General features: G+C 40.6%; 1 protein-coding gene across 17 annotated transcripts in view; it reads right to left on the bottom strand.

Annotated features, from left to right (window-relative positions):
- Positions 1 to 20,731, bottom strand: part of clasp2 (cytoplasmic linker associated protein 2) — an 83,585-nt gene that overhangs the window by 39,500 nt on the left and 23,354 nt on the right. For all 17 annotated transcript variants that reach the window (XM_060942889.1, XM_060942898.1, XM_060942893.1 and 14 more), the window contains one exon: positions 8,449 to 8,595. In XM_060942889.1, the coding sequence (XP_060798872.1) occupies positions 8,449 to 8,595 (147 nt within the window). The remainder of the gene's footprint in view (positions 1 to 8,448; positions 8,596 to 20,731) is intronic.

Raw genomic sequence — 20,731 nt, 5'->3', positions numbered from 1 at the left:
GCCTACATTTTTTGTTCTGTATGACGACTGGTCATTTTCATCCATCATAATAGAATACTAGACTATATTCATTTTTTAATTTGATTTTCAGGCATCGATGTACAATCTCTCAAGAGTATTATGATTAGAGCTCAAGTTTCTCCCCACTCCTGTACAATTACAAGCTCTCGAAGGGAAAACTCATTTTGAACGGTGTCTCCTCAGAGAGAGCCGAGTGATGGTTGTGGCTGTTTCCATAGCAACTGAGCACACTGAAGTGTTCCTATGGAAACCATTGCAAGGCCAAGAAAGGGTTTCCCTCCGTTCTGTGCATCATATTTGGAAGCAGAGGTCATTGTCATTGCCTTACTGCATTGTGTTATGATCTCTGGGCTGAAACACTTGATATTAATACTTATTAGTTCCAAATTTGATTTAAAATAAATACTTTTTTTTTCTTCAAGAAGTGCTTACAACCAGTACTTCTAAATGCTCATGTGCCAAACCTCCTGCAGTGTGTGTAAAAAAAAAAACCCCACAGCTTTCAGTCATCCTGTCTGCGAATTATAGGAGCTGCCAATCTCAGGTCCCGGGGGGCAGCAACTTTTGAATGTGTATGTGATGGGCAGCTCAGACCTCAGACAGTGGAACGGGTAAATGTCAGCTGAATAAACTTGGTCATCAAACGTGAGCAAATTCTGTGTATGGGGAGTTTACGCAGGTCTTCTCATCCTCAAAAGAAATGCAAAGCAAACAACTGAGTTTCAGCATAAACATCAGTGCCAAAAGCACATACTGGAAACCCAGACTTAAGGCTCAAGCTCATTTGCTGTACAACACTGACAGCATAGTACAGAGGACTTTCATGTGATGTCATCGCAACTGCAGATTTGTTTACGCAGCTATATTGTCTGGTAAGCTTTGTGTTTGCCAGCGACAGACACAAGCATACATGAGTAATAAGTCAAATTCAGCAAGCAAACAAACAAACGACAGAAACTTGTAGACGGTACACCTAAAAGAACAATGCCAGAGACCTGTAGTGCTTTTGGATGTAATAACAGGCGTGGAGATGAGCCTGGTTTAACCTTTCACCGCTTCCTGGTGAATCCGGAAAGATGAGAAAAATGGCTAGCTGCAATTAAACGGGACGTCAACAAAACACTCTCGTGTGTGGAGAACATTTTATATCAGGTTAGTATGAAGGCTCTGTGCAACATTAAAATGTATATCTGGATGTGGGCTGCGGACACGATTTTTAAAAATATCTTGAATTAATGAATTGAATGAATTTTTTTTTTATTTCGAATACTTTATTATTCAAGTATTGTACTTCTTCCCACTCCTTTTTCGAACAATGTGCGGTGTATTGTAATGTCTTAGCTCTTTATGTTATTTTTAGTTTTTTTTTTCACTTTCTCATTGTCTCTCTTTTGTATGTACAAATAGTTACATACATTTTTTTATACATGTTCGAAATAAAAATAAATTCATTCATTCGAAAAATATCTTATATGAGGCCTAATGCTTGGTGAGACTAGCAGAATGTTATGTAGATATTATGAAATTATTGTTAATAATAATAATAATAATAATAATAATAATGAGAAGTCCACATTTGAGCTTACCCTGGTCATAAGGTATTTTTCTTTATCGGAAATTTCCCATAATATTCTGGCACAAATGCTGCCTTGAAATATCAGTAGGAATCCGTACTTTTGTAAACTTTTAGCATCTCTGGTGGATTTAGAAGTCCCAAATATTAAACAGTTCAGGATGTCGTAGTGTCCCAAATCCAGTAGCTGGTTTGCCGTACACTTAAGTGGAATAAATACATTTGTGGGTAAATTAAGAAGCAGCAGCCTTTATTTTTGTCACATGTCCACTCAAGCACAGCGAAATTCCTCCTCTGCATTCAATCCATCTGAAGTGATGAATGCATGTGTGCATACAGCGAGAGCGAGAGAGAGAAGAAAGAAGAAAGCGCGCAGTGTGCAGAATAAATAATAAATACATTCATGGGTAAATTATATGGATCTGGGATACCTGCATGTTTCAGCTTCTGGATGTAATGCTGGTATAATCTAATTTTTTAAATGCTTCAGAGAGACTGTACTGACTGCAGTCGTCTCGATTTTCATTATTAACTGTCGTGGCTGTTTCTTTGTCTGGCAATATGGCGGATGTTGCATGATGAACAAAAATCTGTGACGTCAGTGAAAGTCCTCTATAGGGCTTTAAACCATATTCAGATGTTTCAAAAAATCACTTAAAAATAAATAAATTAAAAAAACAAAAACCCACACACATTCTTTGTGACCAAAATTACCAATGTTAGATATTATAATCACTCCCAGTAAATGAAAATGTCCTCTTTATCAAGTCTACATATATATTGTATGCCACGTTTTACCAACCACATGAATGCAGACAGCTGGTCACTGTGATGCTTTTCCCCCAGGCATTTCATATACCAAATCAGAGAACAGGAGCTGGGCAGGAATATCCTGAACTCACCTTTGACATCAATGTACACTGCATTGTTCTAGCACAACAATACTAATCCTGCTGTAAAAGAGGCGTGGACTGGATCTCATACAGGGTCCATTTAAAAATTCAGTTCGTTAAGAAATTTTGAAAGTGCACTCTTCATTTTAAACATTTTGGCTGTTATAAAAATATCTGTCATTATAGATTTTTTTTTTTGCGGTGTGGTTTTCATCAAATCCTGTGCTCTGATTGGCTGGCGAGCGGGTCCGTATCCTACGGTACGGACCCCAGTTATAGACCTCTGGCGACTCGCTCATTCACAACAACAGCAAACATAGGAGCAATTTTTGTCAACATCTTTTTTACAAGATTTATTTATAAGACTTTTATCAAAAATCTTAAATTTTTGCCAGCATTTCTCAGCATAATAGCATTAATTTTACATCATGGATAGTGATAACAGTTTTCACAGCGAAAGCGAGTTTTACTACCCTGAGGAGGAAGTAGTAAAACATTGCAGGAGAAAGCTAAAAACCTGTTTTTGCTCAGCGTTAGCAAGTTACATGGCTGAATCCTGAATGACTCATCTCATTATCTCTAGCCTCTTTATCCTTCTACAGGGTCGCAGGCAAGCTGGAGCCTATCCCAGCTGACTACGGGCGAAAGGCGGGGTACACCCTGGACAAGTCGCCAGGTCATCACAGGGCCTGAATGACTCAATTTTGTATAAATAGGGGACTACATAGGCAGCAAAATGTTTTTTTTCCTGCCATGGAAGTGCACTTATATACCGAAGAGGAAGCAATTTGCATTACAGCCGTGAATGAGGATTCAAAATGGCGGCTCGGCTTGGTTTTCCCTTTCGGGCGCGCTCGTTTTCTTTTAGAATTTGGTAAAGAAAAAAATAAATATTATTTACCAGCTTAAGGTCGGTCCGTATGGTGAAATACCGTGACCTCGGCCTTGAATACTGAACTCGGCCCAGAGGGCCTCGCTCAGTACTTTCAAGACCTCGGTCACGGTATTTCACGATATGGACCTCCCAGCTGGTAAACAACATATATTTATTTTGTTCAGGGTGCAGTTTCCATCAAATCCTGCGCTCTGATTGGCTGGTGAGCGGGTCTGTATCCTACGGTATGGACCCCCATTACGGACCTCTGGCGACTCGCTCGTTTACAACAACAACAACAAACATAATAGAATTTGTCAACATTTATCTTTTTTTTTATAAGATTTATTTATAAGATTATCAAAAATCTTATAAATTTTTGCCAGCATTTCTCAGGAGAATAGCATTAATTTTACAGCATGGATAATAAGTCTTCACAGCAAAAGCGAGTTTTACTACCCTGAGGAAGAAGAAATAAAAGAAAAACATTTCAGGAGAAAGATAAAAACTTCTAACTTGCTAACGCCGAGCAAAAACATGGCTGAATCCTGAATGACTCCTATTTGTATAAATAGGGGACTACATAGGCGGCAATAAGGTATTAGGCAGAGACCCGTCCACCCGTAAATTTGACGGGCGATTGCCGATTTCAACGGGCAAGTATACACACAGACGGATACTGAAACGGACGATAATGCCGAAAATTTTCGCACATGAATACTCCCACATGTCATCCGATAAATCCAGTTATGTTCCGCCCACACACGGACTGGCCATCGGGAGTAGCGGGAGTTTTCCCGGTGGGCTGGTGGTTCAGCGTGGGCCGGCGGAGAAAAAAAAAAAAAAAAAAAAAAAAAAAACAGTTGCGCGCTGGCCTTTAATATGATAAGCAATGTTAACAGTTTCTTTAACAAACTGTTAACATTGCTTATTACAGTTGCGCGCTGGCCTTTAATATGATAAGCAATGTTAACAGTTTCTTTAACAAACTGTTAACATTGCTTATTACAGTTGCGCGCTGGCCTTTAATATGATAAGCAATGTTAACAGTTTGTTAAAGAAACTGTTAACATTGCTTATCATATTAAAGGCCAGCGCGCAACTGTTTTTTTTTTTTTTTTTCTCTCCGCTGGCCCACACTGAACCACCGGCCCACTGGGAAAACTCCCGCTACTCCCGATGGCCAGTCCGTGTGTGGTTCCGCCATCATTTACAAATCGTAAGAAACACAGTTTAATACGAAAAATACTGAAAACTTGAAATGAAAAATCAGAATATTTCATCGTTTCCGCCATTTTGGCCCGCACTGAATCTTGTAACATGCGGACTGAATAAATCGCGAATTCTGATTGGTCGAAAATTGCCAAACACCCTGCGTTGTAGTTTCCTCTTTCCTGGCGGGAGAACCGCATTTTTTTTTGCTGACTCACTCTTCTGGATCAAGATGAATCCCAACAAACGCCCCAAATTGAATGTGACAAAAACTGATTCGTTTTTCCACAAAAAGACAGAAAAGGTATGTGTGATACATTGATTAACAAGGGGGTTTCATTGGGGTATGGTAAAATAGAATACTGTTGGTTTTTTTTTTTTTTATTAAATACTGTAACTAGATCAAAAGATTATATACAATTCATTGTTGTTTATTTTCTTTTCACTTTTGTTACCAAATCAAACACCATACATACATCTGATACATTCAGGAGTGAAACTGAAAAAAATACAAAGTAAAAATATGCAATATTTCTGATCAAAAATTACACGCCATTTCACCCTGAAAATGTCCTAGAATGCAGGAAATGAAGTCTAAATTTCAAAAATTTTCTGGGGGGGCATGCCCCCAGACCCCCCTAGAGGGACTTCGCGCCTGTGGCGCTCGTCTTCGCACCTGCGGCGCTTATCAGGATTATATAAAATATTATTTTTGACTGGTAAATTTCTTTTTCTGCCTAATACCCTAGGCGGCAAAATGTATTTTTTTTTTTCCTGCCATGGAAGTGCACTTATATACTGAGGAGGAAGCAATTTGCATTACAGCCGTGAATGAGGATTCAAAATGGTGGCTCGGTTTTCCCTTTCAGGCGCTCTCGTTTTCTGTTAGGATTTGGTAAAGGAAAATAAACAAACATTATTTACCAGCTTAAGGTCGGTCCGTATGGTGAAATACCGTGACCTCGGCCTGTACTTTCAAGTTCTCAGTCACGGTATTTCACGATACGGACCTCCCAGCTGGTAAATCACACACACACACACACACACACACACACACCCCTTTCCCTCATTTTCCCATAGCTACATGATATTTTTCAGTAATGCCACCACCACCAAATGCTGAATGGTCACAATATATTTTCATAACAAGGACTCCTCAATTTCAATAAGCAAAGTACCGAATACATTAACACAATATCATTAATTAAAAGATGTACTCTTTGACAGTAGGAGAAGAAAATCTTTGGTGGATCACATTAGTGTTTTCTCCAAATCCACACCTTAGACCTGCATGTGTGGTCTGCTGATTAGACAGATATTTTAGGTTTGCATTCTTTGTTTGGATTCACAGAGATTGGAGTTATTCTTCTCTGCAGATATTCACTGACGTTTGATGGAATGTGAGGGTAACTCGACCAAACATTACAAAGTGTTCTTTAATAATAATAATGATTAAAAAAAAAACACCACACAAAACCCTGCTGATCCTATCTTTCATGAAAAAAAACATCAAATTTTATCTAGCTTCCACAGTTTGAGTAAATTTTTTTTCTAAAGCAGTAGACTATTGGCACTCCAGGCTTTAGACCTAAATCCTATTGTGTCCTGAAGTTTCCTAGCACAGTAGGAAATACAAAAAAAGGAAATAATTTAAATGTCTGGAGAGCAAAGGAAAAAAAAAAAAAAAAAGAACCACCCTCCCTACATCATTTGACCCTTTGCATCTGTAGCTTCGATTCATCTCTTTTTCTGAAACTCCATGGTTAAGGTTTTGGGCTACTAATTCAAAAGGTCATGAGTTTAACTCCCAGCACCTCCAAGCTGATCACACTTAGGTCCTTGAACAAGAACCTTAACCCTCAACTGCATCAATAATAAGTCAGTTTGGATAACAAAAAAAAAAAGGAGCAAAAATCTCCTGTACTTTACTGAGACCTATTTCAGTTCCAGCTCTACCGATTAACCCTTCAGTGTTCTCTGGGACATGATTATGGCTCATTGAGGCGGCACACTACCCGTCACCAGCTGCAGCTCTACATGTATGCAATCAGCTGAAGCACAGGTACAGTTACAGTGAACGTGCGTCAAAGCCACAGACTACTGGCTTTCATCCAGGATTTCTGTAGCTCTTTCAATTGATGCACTGCAGAATAAACACTTGACTAAGACAGATGCAGCCTGGTGGTCAGGTTAGGACTAAAGCAGACCTGGGCATTTTACGGCCCGCGGGCCACATCCGGCCCTTTGGTTCATTTTGACCGGCCCGCGTAAGGTTAATTAGAAATTACAAAATAAACGTATTTTCTAATTTTACCTCATGCATGGACTGAATGTGCATTGCTTTTATTTTGAAGTTGTGTTCAACAAAAACGCAATGCGCACGACATGAGCATGACATGAAATCCCACGAAACCTAATCCCGCGATAACTACTTCCGTAATTTGTCCAGACCAACCACAAACTTGTACGTCATCCTTCAAACAGTCCAGCCAATCACATAGTGTGACGTCACTAGCAGGCGCCGGAGCTGATCTGTAGATCTGATACCGACACCGAATCGAAGTTGTTGCGAGCAGATCACAAGAAGACTTTAGTCCCCAAAATGTCCGCAAAAAGATGAAAGGTAGATGCCAAATGCAGGGCTTTCAACAAAACATGGACTGCTAAGTATTTATTTACTGAAGTCAGAGATGAAGCCGTGTGTTTAGTTTGCAGAGAGCAGATCGCAGTGTTCAAAGACTACAATTTGAGTCGGCATTACCAAATGAAAAACACCAAATGAGGTGATTAGACTACAAATGTGGACATCAGTATTATAATATGATGTATCTTGCTTGATATCTGGAGTAGAAAGACAATATTGTGATGTCTTTATTGTGTTTTGGGGTGAATGTGACTGAAAAAAAAAAAAAAAGGTACAAACGTTCACATTTTGTTAACCATTGTTTTGGGAAATTTGATTGAATAAATGACATTTTTTGTAAGGCAACCTCGTTTTTTCCATACTCTTACCAGTCTTAGCAGCTTGTAAAAATGTTATTTACTGCTTTATATAAAGAAATACAATTAATATTATGCAGAATTTAGTTCAGCCTTTTGGTCCGGCCCTCCACAAAATTTTCTGTTTTTCATGTGGCCCCATGGAAAAAATAATTGCCCACCCCTGGACTAAAGCATACATTCCCTATTAACCAAAAAAAAACCACAAACTGCATAATGACACACCCGCCTTCATTAGAAATAACAAGGCACATTAAATTTGACAGACTGTAAGATTTAAAAATAACTGCAGGGTTAAATGGAGGTGTGTAGGGTATCTAAACATGGATTATATGAAAAATACTGGCAAGCATAGATTTTTAGTGCTGAGTTTAAGCGTTATTATTATTATTATTATTATTATTATTAAATAAACTTTAAGGTGATTCGACATGCTAGTGTGCATGGTGGGGGAAATGCATTTCTTTAATATGGAAGGAAAGGCAATTAAGTGCGGTATAAAGCATTTTGTTTGCTACTTTTAAGCATGAAATTTTCTTCTGATACAATTTATCCTTAATCTCATTGCTAAAGAATGGTCTTTCAGGCAGGCTTTCAAGGAGAGATAATAGCCAACGCTGTAAAGTCAAGGGAATCTGTTCCAGAAGTACAAATGGATTTTCTCATCAGATGGAAATCAGACTTAAATCATACGGCAGACTTTGGGCAGTTTGAAGTTAAGAGCTCTGCTAAAGGACCTAGCAGAGGAATCCAGGGCGACCGGTGACTTTATGACAACCATGTAATTCCCATGTTGGTTTTACCACTGTTGAAGTCTGCTAACCCCTCAACTCCTGATGTTTTAACTTGTGTATGAAAGTGACTCAAGTACTCACTCATTTTGGTGGCTCCAGTAGCACTGGGTCTTCTGGCGCTGCTGGTTGAATCTGCAGGTTTTTTCGGCACTTTGGGGACTTTGAAAGCTGCCTGGGCTGACGAGGGACGGCTACCATCCACCGAGTCATCGTCATCAAAGCTACGATCTGAAAGAAAACAAACGCAGCAGCAGCATAAAGCTGTTATACAGGCAAACACTCTGGATAGTACATCATCTAGATATGGCACATTCAAACAAGTGGGGGGAAAAAAAAAGTCCGCTAGACACCAATAATATATCTCTGTGTGATGTGAGAACAGAACACTGCCATGCATAGCCAAAATATTGGCCATGAATTTGCTGATTTTTTTCCCCCCCAAGGGCACAAACATGACGTGCTACATCAGAAACTTTATTGGGAAAAGAACAATGATGGGGCTACACAGTATCTTCGTCTCCCCAGGAATCAAGTTTATAAACCCTTAGTCTGTATTAATGCACTAACTTTAGTACCCAGTCACTGAGGTTTCCAGGCAACCAAAATATGGGACTGGGCAATCACACTGGAGCTTTCATTTGCTTGGTGAGTTAATTATATCATTTGTCCACACCAAAGACTGTTCTTGACCCATGACATATCAGGATCTCAGTGTGTTTTACTATACTGCAATGCATACTGCAATCATAATATGCAGCAGCTAATGAAGCAGCAGAGCCAACAATAATCTCCAATTAATATCCATTTTGAAAATAAACAAAATATTAACAAACCTGAAAGTTTTCTTGATTATTCTGAGTAAAAAGATAAGGCGGGTTAAACTGCAACCCAAGGAAGGGCAGACCATAACATACAGAGTTCACACTCTACCTCATTTAACACACTTGATTCAACCATCAGCAAATTACTGAGGCCTTCAGGATATTAATTTGGTGCATTAAAAGAAGAAACACCCAAATCTCTGAATGGATGCGGCCCTCCCAGACCTGAGTCTGATAGTCATGAAGTGGAAAAGAGTTCAGAACGGTCATGGCCAATTTCTAGCCCAGACCCTCATTAAAGCCATCCTGTCACACATCTGCACAAGTCCAGTTTACAATTTACACTCCACACTCCGCTAAACAAAGAGGACTGCTGCTACATCTCAAAACATCCCCCACACGCCTACACACTCCGGCTGTGCGAAGCAAACACACGGATAGCGGAATGCAGACATCCAAGAGCTTGAATAATCAGTGCTCCGTTCTCCATGGCAACAATTGCTGGACAACACCCTATTCCACAATCGATACACACGCAGGGTTTCACTACTCCCATACACTCACCACACACACAGATGCCCTCCGATAGTGCATTAAAGGAACACTTACAGTCACAGATGCTTTTGCAGATGAGGCGCCTCATGCCTGACAGCAGTCTCTCGCTCTTTCTCGCGCATCAACGCCCAAACCAACGATCACATGGCAGCAGGTCACTCAGTGACAAAAGGTGTGAAAGAAACATAGTGGGATCCAGAGGAACCTCCACCCTACAGTCCGTTAGCATCTTCCCTCTCACTCACTCCCTCTCTCTCTCTCACCTTTACTCCTTTCTCTCCATCAGCCTCCTCCCTTCCTCACACCCCACAACTCCTCCTTCACATGATGTTCCAAGAACCAATCGGAAGAGTGATGACATCATCTTTTACCAGCCAGTAAGCTTGGGGATTGAAGGATGCTCAGTGAATATAAACGAGCTCATTATGCCCAGAGAAAGCTAAGCTAATTAGCATTAATTCAGCTCTGCTGTCTTATTAAGCCAACACATGCATGCATGCATGCACGCACGCGCGTGCGCACACATTTGACAACAAGCAGAGGAAAAAAAAAAAAAGTGGGATAATAATAGGGATGGCTGAAAAGGCTGGGCACACCCCTAGAAATGAAACGTGCTCTTTATAAAATGTGTGTGCGTGCGTGCGTGTGTGTGGCAGAGAGGAGAGATATGACCCCGATTCCAGGTCAGAGGCTGTCAACATTACTAATGCTGATCCTTCTATGAGGCCATGAAAGACCTCTGTGTTTCAAGCTGTGGCATTAGCATTATTAGCATACTAGCATAATCCACCTTTGTCTGCCCACAAGGGCGTGTCCACACAAATCAAATAAAGAAACGTGAATCACGCAAAAGGAAAAACAAGAGAGCGGAAGAGAAAGATTAAAGGAAGTAAGGGGCTGAGAAAGTGGGTATTGGGTGAAGAGGAGAAAAAGAAAAGGAGAAAAGAGCAGGGGCGGGAAAGCTGGCACATCTCCAAAGGCTGTTTCTATGACAACAGCAGGAGTCCATATGCCTCATGGAATTGGGATTCAATTCAAAAGCAGTGTGGATATCACAACTTGGTCGATTTTGCTGGTACTAAAAATTACATTTAAAAATAACTTGCATGATCAAAACGAGTACTGAAATACCAAACGGAATGAAAATTCTAAATACTAGAATGGGGGGAGGGAGAACAGCTTGAAACAATCCCTTGCTGAAAATGCATCATTAATGTGAAATTCAAGCAGTGAACAAATTTTAAAACTACACAAACTAACTATCTACAATGACCAGGATTATTACTGGCATGAAGTTCTTAAAATGCCAGCACACATTTACAGAATTTAGCAGATGCACTAATCCAAAGCAACATGCACAAGAGTTTTGTAGACGCCATCCAAAACATATACTCATGGTACTGAAAATAGTTTAGGGTCTAAGAATACCATCAAACGAAACCCTGCTAGACAGGAGACAATGATGCACACTGCTCCATGATGGTGCATGTGTTGTGACGTAGTGCATGTTGGGGTGTTTAAGGCTTGAGCTCTACTAACTATGCTGTAACTAGCAATTTAACCTGCTCTGGAAATCAGGAAGTGAGCTCATCCAGAGGAAAAGCACAAAATGTACACACAAATGGTAAAAGTTCAAGATACATCATCAAAAAGTAACCTACAAACATGCAATTTAAAAGCAGTTCCATTTTCAGGCCACAAAATGAAAACGTTTAATAGCACATAGCTGTGACCGTGAGATGGCCTGGAAACCTTTTCTCTGCCAGTGACACAGAAATAAACGTCTATGACACATATTTACAGACGAAGACATTCTTAAATCAATAAGATTTGCTCTACAAGTTGAAGAAACATGCAGATCCTCACTAGAAGATAAAGAAGAGCTTCTTAAATTCACATTCTAAACACCTAGGTTGTCAGAAAAAGCCAGAAAGAGGCGGCATCAGGAAGCAGCCTTGTGCACTCCAACACACGATCTCAACATACAATTCAGCAATGGTATCACAAAACATAAATGCATATGCACTCACCATAACCATCACCACCATGCCATGGCTACACTGCTTCTGAGAAGAGGTGGTTCTTTCCTTCACACACTCTCTCTCTCTCTCTCTGTCTGTCTGTCAGAGAAAGCAGTGACAGGCACAGCTCTCGCCAACCCTCTCCCCTCCTGCAGCTTACTAAACAAGTTCACTGAATAACTATGCTTCTTCTTCAACTCTATCCAAATTATACAACAGTGACAAGAGCTACTTCAAAAGATTAGGAAATGCATTTTAACTACCGATTTTTTTTTAGTGGAGTTAATGCAGCATAAAACGTAAATGTTCTGGGAAAATAATAATAATAATAATAATAATAAATCATCTCACCACCCCAAAGTTGAGTATTTTCCTATTACAGCATGCGCGAGTGTTGTATTCCTCTTAGAGCAATTTGCCTTAGATTAAAATAAATAAATATATAAGAAATGTATTTATTTATTACAGGGTGTTTCAAAAATTTCATATTTCACAATCTAATAACTTTGCCAATTCTCGTTCAAGTGACCTCAAATTTTACAGCATGTGTGGAAACAGGTCAAAAACGTGCGTTTAATATTTATCTTTTTTAGGTATAGAAATGCCATTCCCTGGAAAAGAAAAGGCGTTTTGTGTGTTAGAGTGCGCTCAAACAAGACTGCGCAGCCAGGGGCGCTTTATCAACACTCGTGGCCCAGGGGCTACTGGGTTTTTTGAGGCCCCTCATAGGCTACCTGTCAACCCTACCCTTACCGTTGGCCAGGAAAACACTCTTATTTGCAATACGTGTCAAGCATTTACAGTGTAAGCGCGTAATTAGCCTAGAAGCCTACGATAGGTTACGTTTGGCTCAGCGTAGCTGCGCAAGGCCCACGCTCACATCGCTCAACACATCCGACCACAGAGGGAGAGAAGAACGCGCGCATTATCATTACAGAGCCGGTTCTGATTATTACCACGGACAGGACAGTGATACTGCGTAACTTTCACGCAGGGGCATGGCCAGAGATAACCACACAAGCGCGCGTGCGCTATAATGTAGACCTATGTGTTGTAAACATAACACACACACACCTACAGACAAGTCCTTTTAAAAAATAAAATACATAAAAATAGCTCGGCGGCATGAAAAACATTCACTGCAAGTCAAGGTACTTGGCTCGGCAGCCGCATGAAACGTAAACACCATGGACAGCGGCCAAACTCATAACTTACTATGAATTACTATGAGTTACTTACTATGAGTTACTATTGTAACTCCTTACAAATAGACCTTAAGGGTCTATTTTACCGATCTATGTTCAAGCATCATGCAAGTCTTCCTTCTCCTTGAATAAGACCGTGCATTCAACTGCCTTTTTGACATGACTGCATCGAAATACCACTTGCAACAATATTTCACGCACTCCATCAAGAAAAAAGTTAAACATGATGAACACGGGCATACTGTTTTGAGCATACGATTTTTTAAAAAGAAACTAGCTATATCAAAGTCCTTCAATAAACCCATCCTTTAGCGCAAATGAGCTTAACCTAGTTCAAAGCATGACGCTAGCAGTAGCTGCATAAGGCAAAATCATGTGGGTCTTTCGTCAACAACAAGCCACGGCGGGCAAACATTAATAATCAAGTGTCCTTACCTTAAAACGTTGTCTTGACCACAGAACTTCAAGTATTTCACTTAAATCCACACGGGTTAACAACACACCCAACACAGCTAGCGAGAAATGTGGATATGCGCTAGCTTTGTATTGCTATTCCCCTCAGTATGCTTACTCTGTCTGCTGCCCGAACTGTGAAAATTATAGGCTACAATCTTTTCATCAATTTCTTCAGTAGATGCCGTTTTAGACATTTTATTATCCCCATGGAAATGTGAACGCTTCATCTTTCAAAGCCTCTAAATTTGTGTCTCAGTAGTCTGTAGTCTTTGGTGTGCTTTTGTGCGTGACGTTACATTTTGTTACATTTTATTCTGGTACAGTTGTGGGTGTTCGTTTCGCGAACCACATCCACCATGTCTCTTACAGCAGGCTACTGTGCGCTCATTTATTTCTAACCTTATTTCTATCTGTACATTAATGTAGGCCCACGATTCCGACAGTTTATTATTTTATTAATATTACAAGGCCCCTTTATGAGGCCCCTGATTGGCTGTGGCCCAGGGGCTTGAGCCCCCCGAAACCCCCCCCTTAAAGCACCAGTGTGCGCAGCATGCATTTATGATAGAATTCTCTAAAAATGCACCAACCGCAATGCAGATTTGGACACGGCACAAAAAGTTCAAAGAGGAAGGCCGTCTGTGCAGGGCAAAAGGATCTGGACTACCACCAGCATCGGAAGAGACGGTCAAGCGGGTTTGCGGACATTGTAAATTTGTGAAATTGTTCACTGAATCCACATACCTTTGAATTTCTCATTCAGATTTTGAGGAATAAATCTTATATTGCTCAACATTAAGCCTATTCAGTTTCATTTGCCTTGACTATGTAGTTTCTGGGGTAGTTACATCTCAAATAATATAAAATTTTGAAACACCCTCTGTGTGTGTGTATATATAACCCCCCCCCACACACCCCAGTATGGGAAATAAGGCCGGACCCGTGGACATCACCAGTAATTTTCGCATTTGTCCATCTGTATTTCAAAAGCATCAGACTGGATGGCCCATGAAAAAAATTGTAAAGATATGGGTCTAATCTACTTCCAAATGGTACACTGGACAAATACATTATGTTGTAACGTGGCCTGTGAAATGGGGGCCCCCGCAGGCACAACTTTAAAAATTAATAACTTGGCCACCAATGGTCCTAGTCTCGCCAAAATTTACAGGCACATCCCTCTCTCCAGACTGACACTAGAGACTCCTTTTATAAATATTAAATAAACAGAACGCATCATATCAATGACATCCATCCATCCATCTCAGTTATCTGTTGGGGTCATGGGGGAAACTTAAAGCAAAATTTTTTTTAAATCATCAAAATTCTCTCTCATTTTATTAAATATAGGAATGCACTGTGATAGCTAATTTTGTCACTGCTATAGCAAGTTATGAGTGTTTGAAATATGCTCTGTAATACATCAGTCCATATGTCAAAGCAATGGCCGTAAACGATGTTCGTTGAGACCTGTGCGAGACGTCGTAGGATGGAAGTAAAACGTACAGTGGGAATCAAAGTGACCAACATCTGCCAAAGTTGTCAAAAGACGCGTGCGCCCTCCTTCGAATGTTGATGTAATCAAGCCGGAAGTTTTGTTTGTTTTGATAGCAATCAGGAAAGTTTTAAAAAAGTAGGCAGTAATCGTCATTTAAACTCATTTTTGTGCAATATTTCGTTTGGAAAACAGTTTTCAAAATGGCAGCACTGACACCTGGCTGACACGTCACGTTTCGAAGTCTCGTGAAGATCGTGCAGATAAGTGACGCCTGCCGTGGACCAAATGAACTAAATTCAACATGGCTACCAACCCCAACTAACTTCAGGTGAGAGGCAGGGACAATAACTATGCATTTTTCTTTATTAAATAACACATTTTAATTTGTTTATTATTAGGCTTAGATTAAGTGTAGCATCCACCATACAAGTCACTATGAAATAGGTGTGACTAGAGAAATGACAGAGGATTTGAACAAGCGCACGAATGCAACATGTGATTTGCCTTACATCCTACAATACTGTCAGATGAGGTGTTACAGAAAACTCAGTGCTGTGGTATAAATGGAATATTTTTTCTTCCTCTCTCCAGCTTTTATTCTGGCTGATCCACTACATTCACTTACAGTTCTGCAAATGTGGTTTCACCCTCCACACACATCAACAAAAACCAAAGCAAAACTTCCAGAAAAGCAATTTCCCTAAAGGGTTCCACCTCCTCACTTTCTCTAGGCAAGCTAAAAATTAGGCTATAAAACATCCATTTTTACAGAATAAATATCATACATGTTCTTCCCAGCTTGCTCACCCGCCCCCTCTGCATGGACACCCTTCATTTGGTGAAACCTGTGGGGAAGAACAGATGTGGCTTGGGGAATGATCAGGACTCGACGTTAAAGTGCATATCCTGGACCAATTTCGTTTTTTTTTTAACATGAAAAGAATGTCCCTTTACACACTCATCCTGAAGAGTAATTTTGCACAAGGCCATCTGTCTACAGCAGAAAAAAAAAATGCGTCTGGAAAAATCCCAAGGGAGTCTGGAACCAGACTCGTGACGTCACCTGCGGAAGCGCCAGCAGGCCGCGAGAGCTTGCACGGTTTCAGTGCACAGCCTGCGTAGACCTTAGCAGCTAGCGATTTTGCATTGAAATATGGAATTGTAACCTGAGCGCAATATTACTTCACCTTTGGATGAAGAATATAATGAGATGTCAGAATTGGGGCTTCACCTGTTTGGATTTGATGATGATTCAAGTAGTGAAGACGACGGAGACAACACCGGGGATGTAAATAATACGGTCGTTTTCTCAAACAAACCAGCGCTGACGTAGGATTCTGAGGGAGACGTCCCGCACGTGACGTCACGAAAATCAATGTTTACCGGGAAATCCAAATGCCAAGTTTTTTTCAGAGGCGGACCAATTCGCCTCAAATGGCTTGATTTCAACTGAATTTTTCTGGTATTGCGCAAGGTAAAAAAAAAAATTGCACAAAATGTGACAGATATTTGACCAAAGTTTAACATAAAATAGGAGAATTACATATTGATCTTGCTTCTGAATTTACCCGTGATATGCACTTTAAGCACTGCCCGATTGCCTGGGGCAAGTGAAACATTAATTCGGGCAAGTGGGATATGTCCCTGACATGCCTGACCGGGCAAGTTGGAATGAGCATACAGGGAGTGCATAATTATTAGGCAAGTTGTATTTTTGAGGATTAGTTTTATTACTGAAAAACAACTATGTTCTTGATGAACCCAAAAGACTCATAAATATCAAAGCTGAGTATTTTTGGAAGTTGGAGTAGGGCTTTCTTAGTTTTAGCTATCTTAGGAGGATATCTGTGTGTGCAGGTGACTATAACTGTGCATAATTATTAGGCAACTTAACAAAAAACAAACACATACCCATTTCACTCATTTATTTTCACCAGGGAAACCAATATAACAACTCAACATTCACTAATATACATTGCTGGCATTCAAAAAAAAAAAACAAATCAGTGACTAATATAGCCGCCTTTCTTTACAAGGACACTCAAAAGCCTGCCATCCATGGATTCGGTCAGTGTTTTGATCTGTTTGCGATCAACATTGCGTGCAGCAGCAACCACAGCCTCCCAGACACTGTTCAGAGATGTGTACTGTTTCCCCTCCTTGTAGATCTCACATTTGATGAGGGACCACAGGTTTTCTATGGGGTTCAGATCAGGTGAACAAGGAGGCCACGTCATTAATCTTTCTTCCTTTAGACCCTTTCTGGCCAGCCATGCTGTGGAGTACTTGGATGCGTGTGATGGAGCATTGTCCTGCATGAAAATCATGTTTTTCTTGAAGGATGCTGACTTCTTCCTGTACCACTGCTTGAAGAAGGTGTCTTCCAAAAACTGACAATAGGACTGGGAGTTGAGCTTGACGCCATCCTCAACCCGAAAAGGTCCCACAAGCTCATCTTTGATGATACCAGCCCATACCAGTACCCCACCTCCACCTTGCTGGCGTCTGAGTCGGACTGGAGCTCTCTGCCCTTTGCTGATCCAGCCACGAGCCCATCCATCTGGCCCATCAAGACTCACTCTCATTTCATCTGTCCATAAGACCTTAGAAAAATCAGTCTTGTGATACTTCTTGGCCCAGTCTTGACGTTTCATCTTGTGTGTCTTGTTCAGTGGTGGTCGTTTTTCAGCCTTTGTTACCTTGGCCGTGTCCCTGAGTATTGCACACCTTGTGCTTTTTGACACTCCAGTGATGTTGCAGCTCTGAAATATGGCAAAACTGGTGGCGAGTGGCATCTTGGCAGCTTCACGCTTGACTTTCCTCAGTTCACGGGCAGTTAGTTTGCGCCTTTTTTTTCAACGCGCTTCTTGCGACCCTGTTGACTATTTTGAATGAAGCGCTTGATTGTTCGATGGTCACGCTTCAAAAGCTGGGCAATTTTAAGAGTGCTCCATCCCTTTGCAATATATGTCACTATTTTTGACTTTTCTGAGTCCGTCAAATCCCTCTTCTGACCCATTTTGCCAAAGGAAAGGAAGTTGCCTAATAATTTTGCACACCTGATATAGGGTGTTGATGTCATTAGACCACACCCCTTTTCATTACAGAGATGCACATCACCTGGTATGCTTTATTGGTAGGAGGCTTTCAAGCCTATGCAGCTTGGAGTAGGCCAACATGCATAGAGAGGGTAATGTGGTCAACATACTCATTTGCCTAATAATTCTGCACTCCCTGTATATTACGAACTAACACCACAAAAATTAGGCTTTTTGATCTTTTATTTCAGTTCCTCAAAGCGTCCCTCACTACGTATCCGCCATTATGTCTTGGCTGTTTTCTTAGTCTCGGTTTCATTTACTGCTTTGCAAATGATTTTATATACCCCCGCTGTTGTAGTACAGTATGGTACACGTACTGTTTATAGACCCCTTGTGCATGACGTCACGCATCACGTGATAATTGCAGCTGGAGTCAGACAGACACTGTCTTTCATGCAAGCAAGGCTTAACCTGTATTCAATATGGTTAATTTTTGCACTGTTTTTGCTTGTTCAAACAGAGAAATAGATAAAAGGCATTACCGTCTCCCTGCTATCAAGAAAAATGTTAACAAATAGAAGCAAATGCTTCAAGAACAACGAGGAAACGAGTGGTTAAAGAATATGAGGAGAGGAGCTCGGCCTGAAAACTCCAGAGAAATTCACGAGTGTATTTAAAATGTATTTACAAAAACAAAGTCGGGAGTATGGAAGAGTTTGCTTAAGAATTTTGTTTTATTATTTTTTTCTGCTCGCATTCCAGTCAGCTCCTTCATGAAAGGGTTTGATTTTCTTACAGGTGAAGCCGCTTCCTTATTCAACAGAAAACCCAGATTGGTTTCAAACAACTCTGGCATTAAAAAAAAAAAAACCCTAGATAGAACTGGACACCAACAGCGTCGATGGGGATGCCTCCGCCTGGTAGACCACACGCCTTATTAAGTTGTGATTTGGGGATGGACATTTGACCTCACAGTAATCCTGACCTGGTGAAATTACTTGTATCAGCCTTGGAGATATTGTGTTCACAAGGTGTTCGGACAGACATTTGACCTCACAGTGACCTTAGACCTTTTGATCTCAAAATCTAATCTGTTCATGTTTGTCCCCAAATGCACAAATGGTCAAAGTTTGGTGAAATTCCTTTCATCTGCCTTGGAGATGGTGTTCACAAGGTTTTTGGACAGACATTTAACCTCACAGTGACCTTGACCTTTTGATCTCAAAATCTAATCAGTTCATGTTTGTCCCAAAGTCCACAAATGGTGAAAGTTTGGTGAAATTCCTTTCATTAGCCTTTGAGATATCGCGTTCACAAGGTTTCGGGACGGACGGACGCACGGACAGACAGACGGACAACATGAAAACATAATGCCTCCTGCACTTTACGGTGGCGGAGGCATAAAAACTCTGTGGTATTTAAGGATCTGTAAACAATTTGGTTTTAAAATGTGGACTACCAACATGTGACCAATCAGGACAAAGAAGCCAAACCGCTTGCTTAACTGTGTTACTCGTCCATCACAATGGCCATTATGCCTTGTGCTAGCATTGAAGCATTCTAGCGAAGCAGTTTTTGGAGGCATGTCTTTAAGAGAGAACACTGAAGGGAGGATGTATATATACAGGGCTTTCCCCAAAGCGCGTATATGTGGCACTCTGCCGCACTGTGCGACGTCAGCACCGCGCTGTCACTTGCATACCAAAAAAAAAAAAACCATAAATTGAACAATGCAGAGTATTTTCTGCACCTAAATATCTCCTAGTCCTCTCTGAAAATGAGTAATAACTATAGAAACAGGAAGATATTGTAATATATAGGTCAAGACTATCCTGGTACTCAAGCCAGAAGTGAAAGATAGAACTCGACGCCAACAGCGTCGATGGGGATGCCTCCACCTGGTAGACTACACGCCTTATTAAGTTGTGATTTGGGGATGGACATTTGACCTCACAGTAATCTTGACCTGGTGAAAGTACTTGTATCAGCCTTGGAGATAGTGTTCACAAGGTGTTCGGACAGACATTTGACCTCACAGTGACCTTGACCTTAGACCTTTTGATCTCAAAATCTAATCAGTTTATCTGTCCCCAAATCCACAAATGGTGAAAGTTTGGTGAAATTCCCTTCATTCACCTTTGAAATATTGTGTTCACAAGGTTTTCGGACAGACATTTGACCTCACAGCGACCTTGACCTTAGACCTTTTGATCTCAAAATCTAAATCAGTTCATGTTTGTCCCAAAGAACATGAATGGTTAAAGTTTGGTGAAATTCCTTTCATTAGCCTTTGAGATATCGTGTTCACAAGGTTTCAGGACGGACGGACGCACATGCACGGACAGACGGACAACCCGAAAACATAATGCCTCCTGCACCTTACGGTGGTGGAGGCATAAATAAAAACTCAACAAGGAGTGACATGCACAATAAATCCTGAAAACAAACAAACCCCCAAAAATCAACACCCTGCGCTGTCTCATGACAGACCGGCTGCACTGATTCAGTTACAGGTTGCCAGGTCTGTATAAAAACACCCACAATCTACACACTAAACAATTTAAACTCAAACATTATCCTGTCTGTCATGACGCAGCACAGGTTTTTTTTTTTTAAACCTAGAGGTGGATAATGATTTAAAAAAAAGATATACATTCTCAAACACCGTACTGTTCAAAAGTCTTGGCACCCTATTGTTTTCCTCAAACAAACTTTATTATAGATTTCTATTTTATGATTCTATATTATCAAGTAATGAACCTAGAGT

This window comes from Neoarius graeffei, chromosome 16, assembly GCF_027579695.1.
Source record: "Neoarius graeffei isolate fNeoGra1 chromosome 16, fNeoGra1.pri, whole genome shotgun sequence".
NCBI lineage: Eukaryota > Metazoa > Chordata > Actinopteri > Siluriformes > Ariidae > Neoarius > Neoarius graeffei.
This window is presented reverse-complemented; position numbering and strand designations above follow the sequence as displayed.